The following is an 18,801-nucleotide window of genomic DNA, read 5'->3' on the forward strand; positions in this document are numbered from 1 at the left end:
TCAGCAAATTAGGAAAGAAAAAAATTCATTCAGATTTCATCTTACTCTATTTAGAATGGCAATCATCAAAAATACAAATAATAATAAATACTGGCCAGGATATAGGAAAAGGTACACTCATAAATTGTTGGTGGGAATGAAAATTTATACAATCACTGTATTATGAATATTTCTAAAAAAACAAAACAAAACAAAAAAACTAGGACCAGATCCCTATGACTCAGGTTTTCTACTCTTTGATATTTTTCTGAAAAAATAAAAATCAGCATTACTCCAGTGATACAGGGACATCATTGTTTATAGCAACAGAATTCACAATAATGGAGTTAAGGAATCAACCCAGGAGACTATCAACAGATGAACAGATTATGAAAATGTGGTATGTGTATACAATAGGGTTTTACTTAGAAATAAAGAGAAATGAAATTATGACATTTATGTAAATGGATGGAAATGAAGAACAACATTCTTACAGATATGGGCCAGACACAGAAAATCAAGGATCAAATGTTTTCTCTCAAATATGGAAGTTAGAGCAAACAGAAGGGAAAAGATTGGTTCCATTAAAATAGGATGGACATCAGTGGAATAGAGGAAGGGGATTGAGGGGGGAGAAGATAAATAGGAAAGGGGAGGAACTGAAGAATGAAACTTACGAAATTATGCTTTATACATATATGAACATACCACAGTGAATTTCACCTTTATGTATATCTATGAAGCACTAATGAAAATCATAAATTAATAGAGGGCAAGTAAAGTAAAAAAGGGAACCAGGGAGGGGAGAGGAGAGAAAAAGAGGGAATAAACTGTACTGGGGACTAAAATGGAGCAAAATGTATTCATGCATGTATGATCAGGTTAGAATAAGCACCACTCTTATGTATAACCCTATGCTTTAATAAAAATATTATTACTATAAAGAAGCTTGTCATGTTTCATTTTTCACTATTGCCATGTTCACTGCATCAGTTCCCACAAGGTTTTTACCCTCTTAGTGATGCTCAGTGTCGGCTCCCTCTTGGGTCGGTTTGGAACGTCTTTCCTAGCTTCCTGTTCAAAGTTAATTCTCAGAATTATTTTTTTCCAGGAGCTAATTAGCATTTCTGGACCTAGGTCCCTGGGCAATAATTTATCCCCCAATGACTCTGCTGATTAAACCAGAAGAAATGTGAGCCACTGAAACTGGTATAAAATTGCAATGAAGTTCATTACCAATCTTCAGACAAAATGGAGAAAATAAGACTTTAAAGAAGAGGGTGTGTCCCTGATCTATGATGATTTTAAATAAGCCAGCTTCTTAAGAAATTGTAAGAGGAGTTCTGATTTGAATCAATGGAGGAAGGGCAGTAATAAGCAATTGTTAAATGAAGGGACAGACAGAAATGCCTTCTTCTCAAAGCCTGCCTGAATACTTTGTGAGTAATCAGGGCATACATTAGGATTAAGAAATAAAATATGTGATAATTTATTAGACCCTTTTCATGCACACCTGACATCTCAGTTCTGACATTATGTAGCTCCAGAGATACAATCTCTCATCATCTTTTCGATGTCAAAAAGTGAGTATGTACAGAGGTCATCAATGTTACCCTTCCATAGTGGTGAATTATCAGATCTTTATCAATTTGAATTTCTACTAATCTTTGGGGTATTTTTATTTAAAATCTTGTTTGAAATATTTTTAATGATCAATTAAGCATGAAGTAAAAAAAATGAGGGCTGGTTTAAACAGAGGTATTTCCTCTAAATAAGTTTCAAGGGATATCTAAATATTCTCAATATTCTGCTCAATATTCCTCAGCTACTTCCCCCTTCCCAATACTGCTTTTCCCTTTCTCAGCTTCACAGCAAATTGAAGTTGCAATGAAAAACCACTCTTTGACTGAATTCATCCTTCTTGGACTAACAGATATTCCAGAGCTTCAGATTATCATTTTCATATTTCTCCTCCTCACATACCTGTTCAGCATCATTGGGAATCTGACAATCATCATCCTCACCCTGCTGGACTCCCACCTCCAGACTCCCATGTATTTCTTCCTCCGGAATTTCTCCTTCCTAGAAATTTCCTTTACATCCACTTTCACTCCTAGGCTGCTATTCAGCATCTCAACTGGGATCAAGACTATCAGCTTTGCTGGATGCTTCACTCAATATTTCTTTGCTATTTTCTTTGGGGCCACTGAATTTTACCTTCTGACTGCCATGTCCTTTGATCGCTATGTGGCCATCTGCAAACCTCTGCATTATACCACCATTATGAACAGCAGGATTTGCCTCCAGATGGTTCTCTGCTCTTGGCTGTGTGGCTTCCTGATCATCTTGTTCCCAATCATCCTGACCAGTCATCTGGATTTCTGTGGGTCCAATGTGCTAAATCATTATTACTGTGACTATGGACCCCTCATAGAAATCTCTTGCTCAGACACTAGTCTACTGGAACTATTCGACTTTATCTTAGCACTTCTGACACTGGTAGTCACACTGGTGCTGGTGATCCTCTCCTACACAAACATCATCAGGACCATTCTGAAGATCCCTTCTGCTCAGCAAAGGAAAAAGGCCTTTTCCACATGTTCTTCCCACATGATTGTCATCTCCCTCTCTTATGGAAGCTGCATCTTCATGTACATAAAGCCTTCAGTGAAAGAAGGAGTTGCTTTCAATAAGGGAGTAGCTGTGCTCAATAATTCTGTTGCCCCTTTACTGAATCCATTCATTTACACTCTAAGGAATAAACAGGTAAAACAAGCCTTCAAGGAAATGGCCAGAAAAATTGTGCATCTTCATTTATTTTAGTGGCCTCAAAACGAATGAAAATTGTTAAAAGATGTTCCTGAAGGTGCTCTTCAGTTGTTAAAGTGATTTCTTAGATGAATTCAATGTAAGTACCTATTGAAGTTTAGATTAAATTTCCACCAAAAAAAATGGTTAATTAAAGAAGGTTAATTCAAATTTGTTCAGGGGATAACTTTTAGATTTAAAAAAAGAGGAGAGTATTTTTAAAACCATGCAAACACAGACAAAATGAACAAACAAACAAAAACCAAAAAAATGTGCTTGAAAACTTTTTTGCTTATCATAAATATGACAAGCTGAATGATCAACTCTCTATCCCCCAAGGAGCTCTAGGACTCATCACTAATTATCAGAGTGTGGATACAGGTCGATGATAGAACACTTTTCTAGAATGTTCGGAAGTAAAAAAAAATAGTAATTATTTTATTATTATCAAAAAGTTGTAAATGTACTGTGTTAAATATGACTGGCTGTTTCTCAGAAGAGATTGTTCATAAACTATGCCCAAAAATACTCTACAAGAACACTTTTTCTATGGTTTTAAACAGCTTTATTTATGAAGATACTCCTTTTATTTTATTTTACTCACAGGGAATTTTGGCAATGATAAAAATCCACCAAGACAAGAGTGTAACAAGGCTGTGCCTAACATTTAGAGGACACATTTATAGATGATTCTGGGGCAGTTAGGGTTGTTAATAAGGATGCTATGTCATGGTCTCCACAGCTCCTGCTTGAAGGTCCATTGGATACCCCTCTGACCTTGCCCATCATTGTGAGGATGGTAGACCCCTGGCTTCTCTGCTTAAGTGGAACCACCTGGCATCTGACATCCTCAAGAATATTAACAATCCCAACTCTATGGCTATTTATGTCCCCCATGACCATCTATCTCTCCCACCATCATTTGGTGATTACAACTATTTCAGTGTATAGATTTTTTTTTTACCTCTTAAGTCACCATGTCTCCACATACATGATATGGGATTTAATGCATTAGCTTAGCACCTAGGAAAGGAGATGAGGACAGCTCCAGAGGGAAGTCTTTCCTCTCTTGCATAGTATAGACCCCTGAACCACCTGCTTACCACTTCTTACTAAGGAAGAATGCATCACAGTTATAATTCCAATTGTTCATAGGGTTCAAAATGTGAAAATACTCAGGCCTATATATCCAAACATCCTTTTTTTCATATTTTTCAGTTTCTTGAGGCACTTCCATACTATTTCCACAGTAATTGTACTAATTTACAACCTCACCAACAATGTAGAACAATTCCTTTTTGTCCACATCCTTGCCAGCATTTGATATTTGTTGTTGTTTTGATAATAACCATTAACTGTGGTAAGACAAAACCTTATAGTAGCTTTGATTTTCATTTCCTTGGTTGCTAAAAAGATTGTGAAAGGGAAATTTTTTAAAAAAGGACAAGATGCAGAGGCAGAAGAGAAATACGGCAGAATGGCAGAATGGCCAAGCTCCCAGCTCTTATTAGATATATCAATAGGTTACATTAGGTCATTGGCATCATTAGTACATATTGTTCATTGTGTTACCAGGCAGATTACAGATTTAGCAACATTATGCAGTTTATTCCTCAGTTACATGCTAAGTTGCAATGTGAAATGTTAGGAGCTTTGTGTAGCTCTCAAGAAAGTCCATTGTATAAAGTTACTGTTGTGAGCACAGGTTTAGGCTCAGTGAACACTGTGGTTGTCTAATAAGAGAGTTCCTTTATTCCCAGGAGCTGTATGCCTGAGATCAAGGGCAAGGCTGATAAGACTCTACTGGCATTGCCGTAGCAGCTAGACATAGCACATGTATTAGTTATTTTACTAGTTCCTAGGAGAAACTGCAGGGCATTCTAAGGGTAGTAAACAGAGTGACAGTTACCCACTGGGAGTTTGCTCACCAGAGGAACGCTTCCCTGGTTATTTCCATGGTCAAAATCCCTACAATATTGGGCATTTCTTCATTTTTTTTTTGGCCATTTTATTTCTTCTTTTGAGAAGTATCTATTCAGATCACTTGCCCATTTTTTATTGGATTCTTTGTAAGTTTTTGAGGTCTTTATATATATTCTGGAAGAAGAGCTGGCAAGATTTTCTCCCATTCTGTAGATTATCTCCTTGATCTGCTGATCATTTGTTTTGCTGAGCAGAAGCTTTTTAATTCGAGCACAGCCCTTTTTGTTGTAGTTTTCTTTCTTCTTCTTGGAAACAAGACTGGAGAGATAAGGGATATGTTACCTGCAGTTTCACAGATATATGGTTAAAGTACATTTTTCAATAAAAATATATTAAAATTTGTGAAATTTTGTGTGAGTTATGTAAAATTCTCAATTGTTATCTTTCTCCTCAAAAAAGGGCTATTACAAGTTTCAAACATGTTCATATTAAGCAATGTTAAATTTATCCTGGAAATTAATGAAATGGTATACTCAAAAAATGTTTAAAAGATGTGTTACTGTTAAAAATTATGAAAGAGCTGTTGGTGAGAATTTAGAACATAACATCCTTAAACATTAGTATGTCACTGAACAATTGAACAAAGATAAAGAGCAACTATTAGGGGAAGATGAGCTATTTGTGTAAGAGTTAGCAGAAACCAGGTATCATTGTTTTTCTTAGATTGGGTATTATGAGACAGTATCAAATAGATTTTACAAAGAGATTGATTAAGTGTTTTAAAGCAAATATCATATGAAAAATTGTACTTTCAATTGCACAACTTTTGTGTTTAATGTTTGCATTTCTATAAGTACTACTTATAATATACCTAGGCATATCTTCAGAAAAAATATAAAAATATATGTAATGAAACATCAGTTACTCATTTTATATTCTTTTTCCATATTATCAGACAAAATTTTCAACTTCATAAATTAACCATATGAGAGAAACAAAAGAGTTTTCAGGTCTTATGCTTTCCAATTACCCTAAATGTTATAAAAACAAGCGAAAACAATTACATTGGTATTTTAAAATTTTGCTCTTGTAGTCAGTGGCAAATGATACTGATGACTTTCTCTGAGAATACATCATTACTATTGACTATTAGATTTTCTTCATTGGTGCACTCTAATTGTCAATATTGGAAAAAATCTATTAGGCAAAATATGAGGGGCAATTAAATCTATTATGACACATCCTTACAGAGAAAGACTATGCAGCCATTAACAGATTTAAAATATTTCCATGAGTTGATGTAGTGTGTTTGACAGGATATTATTGTTTAGTGAATAAACCCAAAGAAATAAGGTATCTGTAGTATAACACATTTAGCCTGAGGGTAATTTGTCTTTAAGAGGCTATATTTTTTCCATCTTATATATTCACTTTTCCTGTCAAGTTAAAAATATTTTTCTTTCTCTCTGTTTCTAAATCCTAAACTGTGTATCTAGGACTGGGTGTGTGGTAGGCAATCAACTCATACAGCAGCACGCACAGAATTCTTTGGAGACAAAGTTAAAACATTTAAAAGCAAGTGTGTGTGTGTGGGGGTATGTTTGTAGAAAACCCTTCTGTAATTGACAATTTAGCAATCTCTTAGGAAATGATGTTTGGGGATCTCACTTACCATGAGAATTCTTTTTTGTTGTTAGATATTTTCCTGTAAGACAGAAGACATAAATTCTTCATGGTATAATTTTCATATTTCATTGCATATCACATTTAGCAAGGAGTATGATACTTCAGATAAGTGGGTTATAGTAAATTTTAGAAAAGAAGATGATTTGATAAATTTTCTAAGAACATGTAATAAATTAGTCAAAAATAATATTTCTAAAGTAATATTTAAATCAATTATATGTTTTAAGTAGAATTAAGTGCTTAGGGAGAAAAACAGATCATCAGTGCTCTCTGCTGACCAAGACGATGAGTTAAGCATGGAAGTGCAGAAGGTTGGCCCAAATAAGTGTATACCAATGTGTGTTAAACTACTAAATGGTGAGTGTTTTGACTACTAACTATACTTCAGCTTGTGTATACATGTGAAATATTACAGATAAAATTAAGATAAAATAATGGTTTTACACTGACAAGACTTTTAAGTTTTAATTTTTATGGGGTATTCACTATTTTCAACAAAAGTGCATACAATTGCATTTATTGGCTCGTGTTCACATGATATATACTATTTTCCTTTACAGCGTGTGTTTTGTACATATACATGGTATGTGTGATTGCTAAACCAGGAAAAATCAATAGTTTGATATGAGGAAATTCTAGTTTATTACAAAATTGAACATTTATATTAGTGTTGCCATTGAAATGATTTGTGTAAATTAGATAATTTTATGATATATAATTTCACAATCATCTGAATGTGGTAAAGAACTCTGGGAATGGGCCGCTGCTCTTTCCAGTGTTTTATGCTTTTATTAGATTCAATTAAACAGGGGGACTCTGGATACTGTTTTCAACCAAATTAGGCTGGAGCCATTTCTTTTCTTTGGCTTATCCTACTTCATCTGCCTAGCATAACTTAAGGCCCATCTAAAGATCCAAATACTCAAATATCTCCTTCTTTAAATTCACTGGGAAAACCTCTTTTTGTTTGTTTGTTTGTTTACTTTTATATACATTCTAATCTCTGAAGAATTAATTATGCTTTCAATGTTGAAAATAATTCTGTTAATATCCTCAATGCAAAACACAAGATTTTACATAGTGTTGAGAGCCACAGCTGAAGGGGCCCCAGCAAACTTCCAGCTGCCAGCAAACTTCCAGCTGCCGGCTGATGATTGGCTCACAGCAGCCCCAGCAACATCTAGCTGATTGGCTCCTCGGCCCCAGCAACATCTATCTGATTGGCTCCTCTGCGGTGATGCTCATTGGGCTGTTTCCCTGCCCTTTCAGACCACGGAGCTGCTCATTGGGGGACTTTTTTGGCTCCGCCCATGTGACCCAGCCAATCGGCCTCAAGAGCAGGAGGATTGTGGGAGGTGGAGAGAAGCTTGTGTGGGAGAGAGAGGCTTGTGGAAAGCCGGTGGTGGCAGTTGAGGCTCTGAGGGTTTTTCCTGAGAGGCTGTTTTGTTTGGCGTGTGTGGTTCTAAAAATAAAGTTAGTTTCTTTTGACAAGTGGCTCCTGATTGTGCCCAGCCAGACTGCGGCATTTGGTGGCTCGCACGGGGAGCGACTGAGGGTAAGTGAACTGCTCGCCCCTGAGGGCAGGGCGAGAGGATGGGTAGCCATTTTAAGATTCTTCTTTTGTTATTTTGTTTCACTTTTGTTTTAAGTTGCCTGTCCCTGGAGATGTGTAAGATGGAAGAAAAACCGCTCACATCTGAGGAACAGATAGGGAGAAAGGACGGATGGACATTTCAGGAGGCTATTATAATGATTTTGTGTTGTTCCAATTTTGTTTCACTCAGTTTCAGTTTTGTTAGGCATTATCTTGTTGGGTTGTATTATAGTAGAAATACGGGATCAGAAATTAGTAAAAAACAAACTGAAAGAGTGTTAAGTAAATTGTTAGAGGAAGGAGGCATCTCAGTAAAATCAAGAACAATCAGGGCATACATTGATACAATACAAAAATGTAGCCCATGGCTTTTTAAGGAGGAGTTGTTAAATATATCACAATGGAACCATCATGGTGAAGATTTAAAAAGAATAGAAAAGAAAAGCCCAGGGACTCTGCCAGCATTGCCATTGTGGATGTTCATATCTTGTTTGCTTAGTCCAAAGCCTTCAGTTCAGACAATGGTAGAGGAAGAAGAAGACATAATGATTCAAGTAAAAGAGAAGGTCTCTCAAGTTAGTCAGACAGAGGAAAAGATTCAAGTAAAAGAGAAGGCCTCTCAAGCTAGTCAGACAGAGAAAGAAAGTGTAAAACAGAAAAAGCCATCAGGGGGAAAGTTACAACAGGAGACTGCTACTAACACCTTTCTATCACCAGAGGGTGTAAGTGTCCAACCAACAGCACCACCTCTACAGGAGACTGCTACTAACACCTTTCTATCACCAGAGGACGTAAGTGTCCAACTAACAAGGCCACCTCCATATGCTGGGAGGTCCCCAACCCCCGCAGTTGATAGTTGGGATCCTGAGACAAGGTCTCAAATATTAACATGCCCTGTATTTGAGGCAGGAGGGCAGCGATTTTACCAAGTTTTAAATTTCAAAACAGTGAAGCAGCTAAAAGAGGCTGTAACAACCTATGGTCCTCAAGCACCCTTCACTGTAAGCATGGTCGAATCCATTAACAACTTGAACATGACGCCAGCAGATTGGGCTAATATGTGTAAAGCTGTGCTAAATGGAGGACAATACCTGTTATGGAAGGTTGCCAATGAGGAATTTTGCAAGGAGACGGCTAGGCGAAATGCAGCAGCTGGTTATCCTCAGAGAAATCTAGATATGTTGTTAGGAAAAGGACCTTATGAGGACCAGCAGCAACAAATTGCATATGATCCTGGCGTATACGCACAAATTGCTGCAGATGCAATTAAGGCATGGAAGACTTTACAAGGACATGGAGGTTTACAAGGTCAATTATCTAAGGTAATACAAGGAGCTAATGAACCTTATGCTGAATTTGTAGATAGGCTTATTCAAACAGCTACCAGAGTTTTTGGGAATACAGAACAAGCAATGCCATTACTAAAACACCTGGCTTATGAGCAAGCGAATCGTTGGTGCAGAGACATTATTAGACCATGGAAACATGAAGATTTAAACACATATATTAAATTATGTAGAGACATTAATGAACAAGAGCAAGTCGTGGCAGCTGCAGTAAAACAGGCTTTAGATGCCAGAGACATTAATGAACAAGGGCAAATTGTGGCAGCTGCAGTAAAACAGGCTTTAGATGCCAGGCCAAGAACATGCTACAATTGTGAACAAACAGGACATTTTAAAAGGAATTGCCCCATTGGAGGAGGGTTTAACAAAACTAGGTATCAAAGGAGTAGAATACCAGGTATTTGTCCACGATGCCGTAGAGGGAGACATTGGGCTAATGAATGCCGTTCTCAAACCACCATAGAGGGTACTCCATTATCAAAAAATGAACAAGGACCAGGTGTTTATCCACGATATCGTGGAGAAAAGCATCGGGCTCCATTGCCAAAAAATGGACAGGGGGGCCCAATGCTCCGGGGCCCAAAACCACAAATATATGGAGCACTGGAGGAACTCAGCAACCCCATCAGGGTAGTGCCCAGGACACATTGTCCATCAGATCCCTCATCAGACAAACCAGAGGGAGCGCAGGGTTGGACATCTGCGCCTCCGCCAGAGCAGTACTAACTCCAGAGATGGGAGTTCAAATCATTCCCACAGGGGTGAAAGGACCTCTTCCCAAAGGAACAGTAGGCTTATTATTGGGACGCAGCTCTTCTACTCTAAAAGGACTTATGATAAGTCCTGGGGTAATTGATCCCGATTATGAAGGTGAAATAAAAATTATAGCCAGTTCTCCAAAGGGTATATCAGTAATTTCACCAGGAGATAGAATAGCACAGTTACTAATAATACCCAGCCTACATGATAAATTTTCCAGTCGTACTGTAGAAAGAGGTTCCAAGGGATTAGGCTCCACAGGTGTAGATTGGGCTATGCTTTCTTTAAATTTAGATTCTCGCCCCATGCTAAAACTAAATATTCAAGGACATGAATTTAATGGGCTACTGGATACAGGTGCAGACCTTAGCATCATCTCTCGTCAAGAATGGCCAAAACATTGGCCATTACAACAAGCCACTCAAACGCTTCGAGGCCTAGGAGTGGCGACTAATCCCCGTAGAAGTGCAATGGTATTAGATTGGAAGGATCCTGAAGGATGTGAAGGAACTATACAGCCATATGTATTGGATCATCTTCCCGTAAATTTATGGGGACGAGATGTCCTAGATCAATTAGGTTTGACATTAACAAATAACATCAACCAAAATGCACCCACTATTATGACTAGACAAGGTTTTAGGAAAGGAAAAAGATTAGAAAAACAAGAACAAGGTATAGCAGCACCAATACAAATAGATCAAGAACAGAAAGACATGGATTGGATTTTCAGAAAGGGCCACTGAGACAATAAAAATTACTTGGAAATCAGAAAGACCAGTATGGGTTCCTCAGTGGCCCCTGACTAAAGAAAAGATACAAGCAGCCCATGACCTGGTCAAACAACAATTAGCGGAAGGACATATACAACCTTCTGTATCTCCCCATAATACTCCCATTTTTGTCATCAAAAAGAAATCTGGTAAATGGAGATTATTGCAAGATTTAAGAGCCATTAATAATGAGATGGTTATTATGGGACCTGCTCAATCAGGGATTCCTCAGTTGTCTGCTTTGCCAAAAACCTGGTATGTTTTAGTTATAGATATTAAAGATTGTTTTTTTTCAATTCCAATTCATCCTGAGGATAGTCCACGTTTTGCATTTACTATCCCTGCACTGAATCATGAAGGTCCTGATCAGAGATATGAATGGAAAGTACTCCCTCAAGGGATGGCTAACAGCCCAACTATGTGTCAAATTTATGTTAACAAAGTAATCCAGCCACTTAGAAATCAAAATCCTGAACTACAAATATTTCACTATATGGATGATGTATTATTAGCACACAAAGATAAAAACACATTGCTAGAATGTTATGCCACACTTACAAACTTATTAAAAAATTATAATCTAGAGATAGCAATAGATAAAGTACAATTAAATTTTCCAATTAATTATTTAGGAGTTCTATTATCCTCAACCATGGTCCGTCCACCAAAAATTCAAATACGAGTAGATCAACTCAAATCACTTAATGACTTTCAAAAGTTATTAGGAGACATAAATTGGATAAGGCCTTATTTAGGTATACCAACAGGAGAGTTGGGACCTTTATTTGATATCCTAAAAGGTCCATCAGATCCAAATTCACCCCGAATGTTAACGCCTGAAGCAAGAAAGGCATTAAAAATCATTGAAACATATATGGAAAATATGCATTTGGATAGAATTGATATAAGTTTGCCTTTATTATTTATTGTACTACCAACAAAAAATATTCCTACAGGAGTATTTTGGCAAGAAGGTCCATTATTATGGATACATTTATCTTATTCTCCTAACACTATTCTTACTAGGTATCCTGAGGCTGTAGGACAATTAATACTTAAAGGAATAAAAGCAGCAAAGGGAGTGTTTGGAATTTCTCCCAATAAAATTATTACTCCATATACTATGAATCAAATTGATGAGTTAGCTAATGAGTTAAATACTTGGGCAATAATCATGTGCAAATCTAATGTTTCATTTGATAACCACTTACCATCTAATCCTTTATTGTCTTTTTGGTCATTGCATCCTGTAATTTTTCCAAAAATGACAAGAAAAACACCTATCATGAATGCTCCAAATATATTCACTGATGGGTCAAGTAATGGTACAGCAGCAGTAGTTACCCCTGATCAAACTTTTACATTTTTAGTACCCAAACAATCAGCTCAAAAGGTAGAGCTTAATGCAGTTTTACAAGCTTTTGTGATGTTTAAAGATTCTGTATTTAATTTATTTTCTGATAGTATGTAGTTAATGCTATAGTATCTCTTGAAGATGCTGGTAGGATTTCCCCTTCTTCTACTGTTTTCTCTTTGCTTTCCACTATACAAAGTCTAATCTGGGACAGAAAAGATCCATTCTTTATAGGACATATCAGGGCACATACAGGATTGCCTGGAGCCCTTAGTTTGGGCAATGATTTAGCAGATAAAACTACACATGACATACATATTTTTTCTACACTAGAAGAAGCTATAAATTTTCATAAAAAGTTCCATGTCAATGCTAATACTTTACAAAAGCGTTTTAAAATAACTAAGGAACAAGCTAGACAAATAATAAAACAATGTCAAAATTGTGTGACCTTTTTACCACAAATTAATCTTGGAGTCAATCCTAGAGGATTGATACCTAACCATATTTGGCAGATGGACGTCACACACTTGCCAGAATTTGGAAAATTAAAATATTTGCATGTTACAGTTGATACTTCTTCTGGATTTTTGATGGGCTCCCTTCATGCCGGAGAAAAAACTAAAGATGTTATAGCTCATTGCTTACAAAATTTTGCCACTGTGGGTGTTCCAAAACAGTTAAAAACAGATAATGCCCCTGGTTATACTTCTACCTCTTTTAAACAATTTTGCTCAACATTTGGCATTACTCATATAACAGGAATCCCATACAATCCACAGGGACAAGGCATAGTTGAAAGAGCTCATCAAACTATTAAAATGTACTTATTAAAGCAAAAAGAAGGAATTGGGAAGGGATATATATTCCCCAAAGATAAACTTAAAATAACCCTTTTTACTCTAAACTTTTTAAATTTGGATTCATCAGGACTTAGTGCTGCGGAAAGGCATATGTGTCCAAAAAATGTGCATAAGCCCAAGGTACTTTGGAAGGATATTCTAACAGGACAATGGAAAGGTCCTGACCCAGTAATTGTCTGGAGTCGGGGGTCTGTTTGTGTGTTTCCACAGGGAGAACAGCAGCCGATTTGGATTCCAGAGAGATTAACCAAGGTCCTGACCCAGTGATTGTCTGGAGTCGGGGGTCTGTTTATGTGTTTCCACAGGGAGAACAGCAGCCGATTTGGATTCCAGAAAGATTAACTAAAGCGATTTGTACAGACCAAAAAGAAGATGATTTGGCTCAAATCCATAACAACTGATATCCAAAACTCCAGTTTGGCTATTCTTACATCTGCAACAGAACCAGGATGCTTTTTTCAATATCTATTTTATTATTGCCCTTTGCCATATCATGAAGTTCTATTTTGTTTTTTGAGCTCATACAGGCCTAGGTTAATGTTTTGCTGATCAGTTCTATTTTTTGACTATAGAGTTTTTAAACATTGCAATGGAGATTTCACCTGTAAAAAGTTATAAGGCCTTTACTATAATGTTATGTGTTGTATGTATTATATTATGTGTGCACACTTGTGTTTTGTGTTATATGTTTGAATGTATGTATGTCCATATATCATATATGATGAGCGCTCATGATAAAATGGATCCAAATATTTTTTTCACGTGATTTATATGGTTTAATTTAAATTGGGTAAACAACTTTTGAGGATTGTTTTAATATGTAAACAAAAAAGAAGGTTAACAGATCTGTTTGTTTACTTTCACCTTTCCTTTTCATTATATTTAATAATTCTCTTAAAGACAATGTAAATTGTTAAGAAAATTGTTTTCTTTTAGTGCTTTCTGTAATGTTACATAATTTTTTCTTTAGCCATTATTGCCAGAATTCCTATCTTCATCCCAGTGCTGGTGAAGTCAAAGATAAAAACAATCTACAGCTTCTACAATAGCCATCACTGAACTGCTTGCAGAACTTGCCTGGACACATTGTGAGCTCACCTGTATGCATTGTGAACTATCTGTTGGTGCAGCGACTTGTGGTAGTGTTGGGGTATTTTTGCTGATGATGTCATTGGTGGTACAATTTTTCCAAAAGGAGCCGTCAATTGGCTTGGTGTATCTTCCTCCCTTCTGCTTGTCATGATCGTCCAGCTAAAATTTGGGGGCCAACAGAGGTGAGGCAAAGAACCTCACCCCCCTGCTGGTACAAAGACCTCTCCACAGGTGTGGCTGTATACTGGACCGGTAGTCAGTGACGGGTAAGATCCAATTGCAATGGTACCAACCTAAGGACCATATGTACTATTGGACAACCTAAGGCAGGCACGGTCCCTAAGCCACATGCTTGTTGTTTAAACAGAGAGGGGGAGATGTTGAGAGCCACAGCCGAAGGGGCCCCAGCAAACTTCCAGCTGCCAGCAAACTTCCAGCTGCCGGCTGATGATTGGCTCACAGCAGCCCCAGCAACATCTAGCTGATTGGCTCCTCGGCCCCAGCAACATCTATCTGATTGGCTCCTCTGCGGTGATGCTCATTGGGCTGTTTCCCTGCCCTTTCAGACCACGGAGCTGCTCATTGGGGGACTTTTTTGGCTCCGCCCACGTGACCCAGCCAATCGGCCTCAAGAGCAGGAGGATTGTGGGAGGTGGAGAGAAGCTTGTGTGGGAGAGAGAGGCTTGTGGAAAGCTGGTGGTGGCAGTTGAGGCTCTGAGGGTTTTTCCTGAGAGGCTGTTTTGTTTGGCGTGTGTGGTTCTAAAAATAAAGTTAATTTCTTTTGACAAGTGGCTCCTGATTGTGCCCAGCCAGACTGCGGCAACATAGGAACAATTTAAAATAGGTTTTATTATTTTGTCCTGATCATGAAAACACCTAAGAAATAATTTTTCTGTAGGGATATCACTAATTCTTTTTAGAAATAGTGTTTTATAACCTAGCTTGTAGTTAAATCTTCTATGAAAACTTGAGTAAGAGCTTTTAGAAAACTGTGTGATTTTAAAGCCAGGACTTCTGAAAATAACCACTATTAATCTGACCCCTTGCTCTGAATGCAAGCCTGAGCACATTCTTTAAATGTTTAATCTAATTTTTCCAACATAATACATGCAGAGCATTGAGAATAGTAATTGTTGCATATGGAGTTCTCAATAAGCACAAGATTATTGACTTAGTAGCTTGTTTGCCTGACATTCAAATATCATTATTTTGAGAAGGCTTTACATGCTATCCAAAATTTGTTTGAAAAGCACTTCAACCACCCAGTGTAAGTTTGAACTTTATCACATATTTACACCTCCCTAGATCATTTTGACTTAAAGTATACTCATGATTATAGTCTACATTTTCGGGAATCAGCAAACAAGAATGTTTTAGTAATAGAAGCATATTCAGTTTTATTTTATTTTATTTTTTTAAAGAGAAAGAGAGAGAGAGAGAGAGAGAGAGAGAGAGAGAATGAGAGAGAGAATTTTAATATTTATTTTTTAGTTATCGGCAGACACAACATCTTTTGTTTGTATGTGGTGCTGAGGATCGAACCAGGGCCGCACGCATGCCAGGCGAGCGCGCTACGGCTTGAGCCACATCCCCAGCCTCACATATTCAGTTTTAAAAGTTTTTTCCTTATTACTTCTTTACACATATATATTTATAAAATTATCTTTCTTGATCTTAATGATTTAATTTTTTCTTAAAATCATTCACCTTACTTTTAAAAAATGTTATTTTCCTTTAGGTTTCTATTACCCTTTTTTTCTCCTCATATTGTATTTTATATATATATATATATATATATATATATATATATATATAGTTTTATATGTAGTTTTATATATATATATATATATATATATATATATGTAGTTATCTACATCAGCATTACAAAATTATTTATAAGAAAATGTATTGGGAAGAGAATCATATCTGAAATAGGTGTCATCAGACAGGAGGAGCTTGATTCTCCCAAGAAAAGTGCATATATTATTATCTGTTTGTTTGGAAATATTTGAGGACCACAAGTATCATTCACCATAAAAAGCACTCAAAAATCAGTCATCTTTCATACACTGAATAAAACAGAAGAGGCAGACACAGTCGGGTTACTTACCTCAACTAGATTTGTTTTTCAGAATGGGAATTTTAAATGCCAAATACAGATTATTGTACATGTTGTTCTACTTTATAACTTCTTAATCAAGAAATGATATAACTTCTCAACTCTTGTATATTTTGTAAGAAGGTGCATTATTCAAACCTTATGGATATTCTAAATATTCATATAAATAAACACTACTCGCTACATTTATAGAATTATAATTTTGCTAAAATATATGAAGTTTTAATTTTTCTGTCAAGATATTTAGGAAATACAAATTATTTTTCTTAGCAGCACACTACCTGTAAAACATGAAGAGCATTGTATAACTCTACCTAAAACATAATTTTGCTAACTCTAACTTAAGCACTAGTTATCACTGTTATTAGATACAACTACTCCCTAACTCCCATCATTTAGACCTGATAAAAGACAAAGTATAGTAACAGAAAACCATAAAGTAGTGATAATGTTCATCATAGTGGGTTCAAATGATGACTCACATTTGAGAATTGTGTTATTTATCTTCCTGTTTCTCAATTATTTAGGCACTGCTTTGATCTGATCATTCCTGCACTCACCCTGCTGAATACTCATCAGAGCCTCATATATTATTCTATCTACTGGGAAGAAAACTATTTTTTATAACCATTGTGTCACTTGAATGACAATTAGCTTGAAAAATTAGCTAAATTCAGAAATTAAAAATATAGCAAGCCAGGTGTGTTGGTGTATGCCTGTAATTCCAGTGGCTCAGGAGGCTGAGACAGAAAGACCTCAAATTCAAAGTCAGCCTCAGTAATTTAGTGAGGCCCTAAGCAACTCAGTCAGACCCTGTATCTAAATAAAATACAGGAAAGGTGTGGGAGTGTTGCTCTGTGGTTAAGTGTGCCCAAGTTTAATTCTGGGTACCCCCCCAAAAAATTGAACATTTGAACAGTCCATTATGATAAAGCACTTTAAAGACTGGTCATAAATTAACATGAATCAAATTGAGGAGCTATATTTCAAATGACTATTAATTGTCCTATGAACTGGAAAGTAGGACTTACTCAGCTCTGGACAAGGGAAGGATCTCTCAGTGTTCTCATAAACATGATGAATGAAGTGAAGGTTATGTCCATTGTGATGAACTCTAAGCTGATTTGAGGAATGTCTGTGAATTAGTAAGTTTTTGAAAATTGAATTTTATATCTCTGAAAAGGAAGAAACAACTTCTTACTTGTGATACTAGTTTTTATTTTCTGTAAATTTGTTAGGACAAAAGAGAAATGAAGAATCAATCAACGGAGATAGAGTTTATTTTGCTTGGACTCACAGGTGACCCTGTGCTACAAATTGTGATTTTCCTGTTTCTATTTTTCAATTATATCTTGAGCCTGATGGGGAACTTAATCATCATCCTCCTGGATCCCCGCCTCAAGACTCCAATGTATTTCTTCCTTCGAAATTTTTCCTTCTTGGAAATTTCCTTCACAACAGTCTGCATTCCACGGTTTCTGATAAGCATTCTCACTGGAGACAGAACAATATCCTATGGTGGTTGTGCAACTCAATTATTCTTTTTTTTTTTCTATTAGGGATTACAGAGTTTTTCCTCCTGGCTGCCATGTCCTATGACCGCTATGTCACCATCTGCAAACCCCTGCATTACCCAGTCATTATGAACAGCAGAGTGTGCTACCAACTGGTGCTCAGCTCCTGGGCAGCTGGACTCTTAATCATCTTCCCCCCTTTGTTCCTGGGATTTAAACTGGATTTCTGTGCTTCCAAAGTGATTGATCACTTTCTGTGTGACACTTCCCCCATCCTGCAGATCTCTTGTACAGATACACGTTTAATAGAATTGATGGCATTTGTCTTAGCTGTGATGACGCTTGTTCTCACATTGTTTTTAGTGATCCTCTCCTACACATTCATCATCATAACCATTCTCAAATTCCCTTCTGGTCAACAACGAATGAAGGCCTTTTCTACCTGCTCCTCACACATGGTAGTTGTCTCTATTACTTATGGAAGTTGTATCTTTATGTATATGAATCCATCAGCAAAAGAAAGGGTGGCTTTAACTAAAGGTGTAGCTGTCTCAATACCTCTGTTGCCCCTTTGCTCAACCCTTTCATTTACACCCTGAGGAACCAGCAGGTGAGAGAAGCTCTCAAGCATATGCTCTAAAGGTTTTGTTCTCTTCAAAACAACGGGACAAAGGTTAGACATAAATAACATTCTTGGGAACACAAAATGAAAAAAATTTGTTGTTTCAGATCTCTGACATTTTTTCCCTTGATTATTTATATCTTATTAGGTTTGCTATGTCTATCTGCACTTCTCTTCTGAGTGGATCTTTCTAATCTCTAGGAATAAACTGCCTTCTTCAATACAGAATATCAAATTCCATCTTTACCTAGAAATGTCTATTCTCAAAAGGGGCTGTTTTATATACTGAATGCTTTTTTGTAAGTGACACTTGCTATACATAGTTAGTTAAATATTTTGATACATGTTAATCGCTAAGCATTGCATCTG

General features: G+C 36.7%; 1 protein-coding gene and 1 pseudogene across 1 annotated transcript; both read left to right on the forward strand.

Annotated features, from left to right (window-relative positions):
* Positions 1 to 1,866: 1,866 nt before the first annotated feature.
* On the forward strand, positions 1,867 to 2,802 carry LOC124108218 (olfactory receptor 6C4-like). Its single transcript, XM_046466614.1, has one exon. It carries the CDS (start codon positions 1,867 to 1,869, stop codon positions 2,800 to 2,802), a length of 936 nt encoding a protein of 311 aa, XP_046322570.1.
* Positions 2,803 to 17,546: 14,744 nt separating this feature from the next.
* Positions 17,547 to 18,450, forward strand: LOC124108311 (olfactory receptor 6C6-like; annotated as a pseudogene).
* Positions 18,451 to 18,801: the final 351 nt, after the last annotated feature.

Source organism: Marmota monax, unplaced genomic scaffold, assembly GCF_021218885.2.
Source record: "Marmota monax isolate L192 unplaced genomic scaffold, Marmota_monax_Labrador192_F-V1.1 WCK01_AAM20220418_F8-fsc00151, whole genome shotgun sequence".
In the NCBI taxonomy this organism is placed as follows: Eukaryota; Metazoa; Chordata; class Mammalia; order Rodentia; family Sciuridae; genus Marmota; species Marmota monax.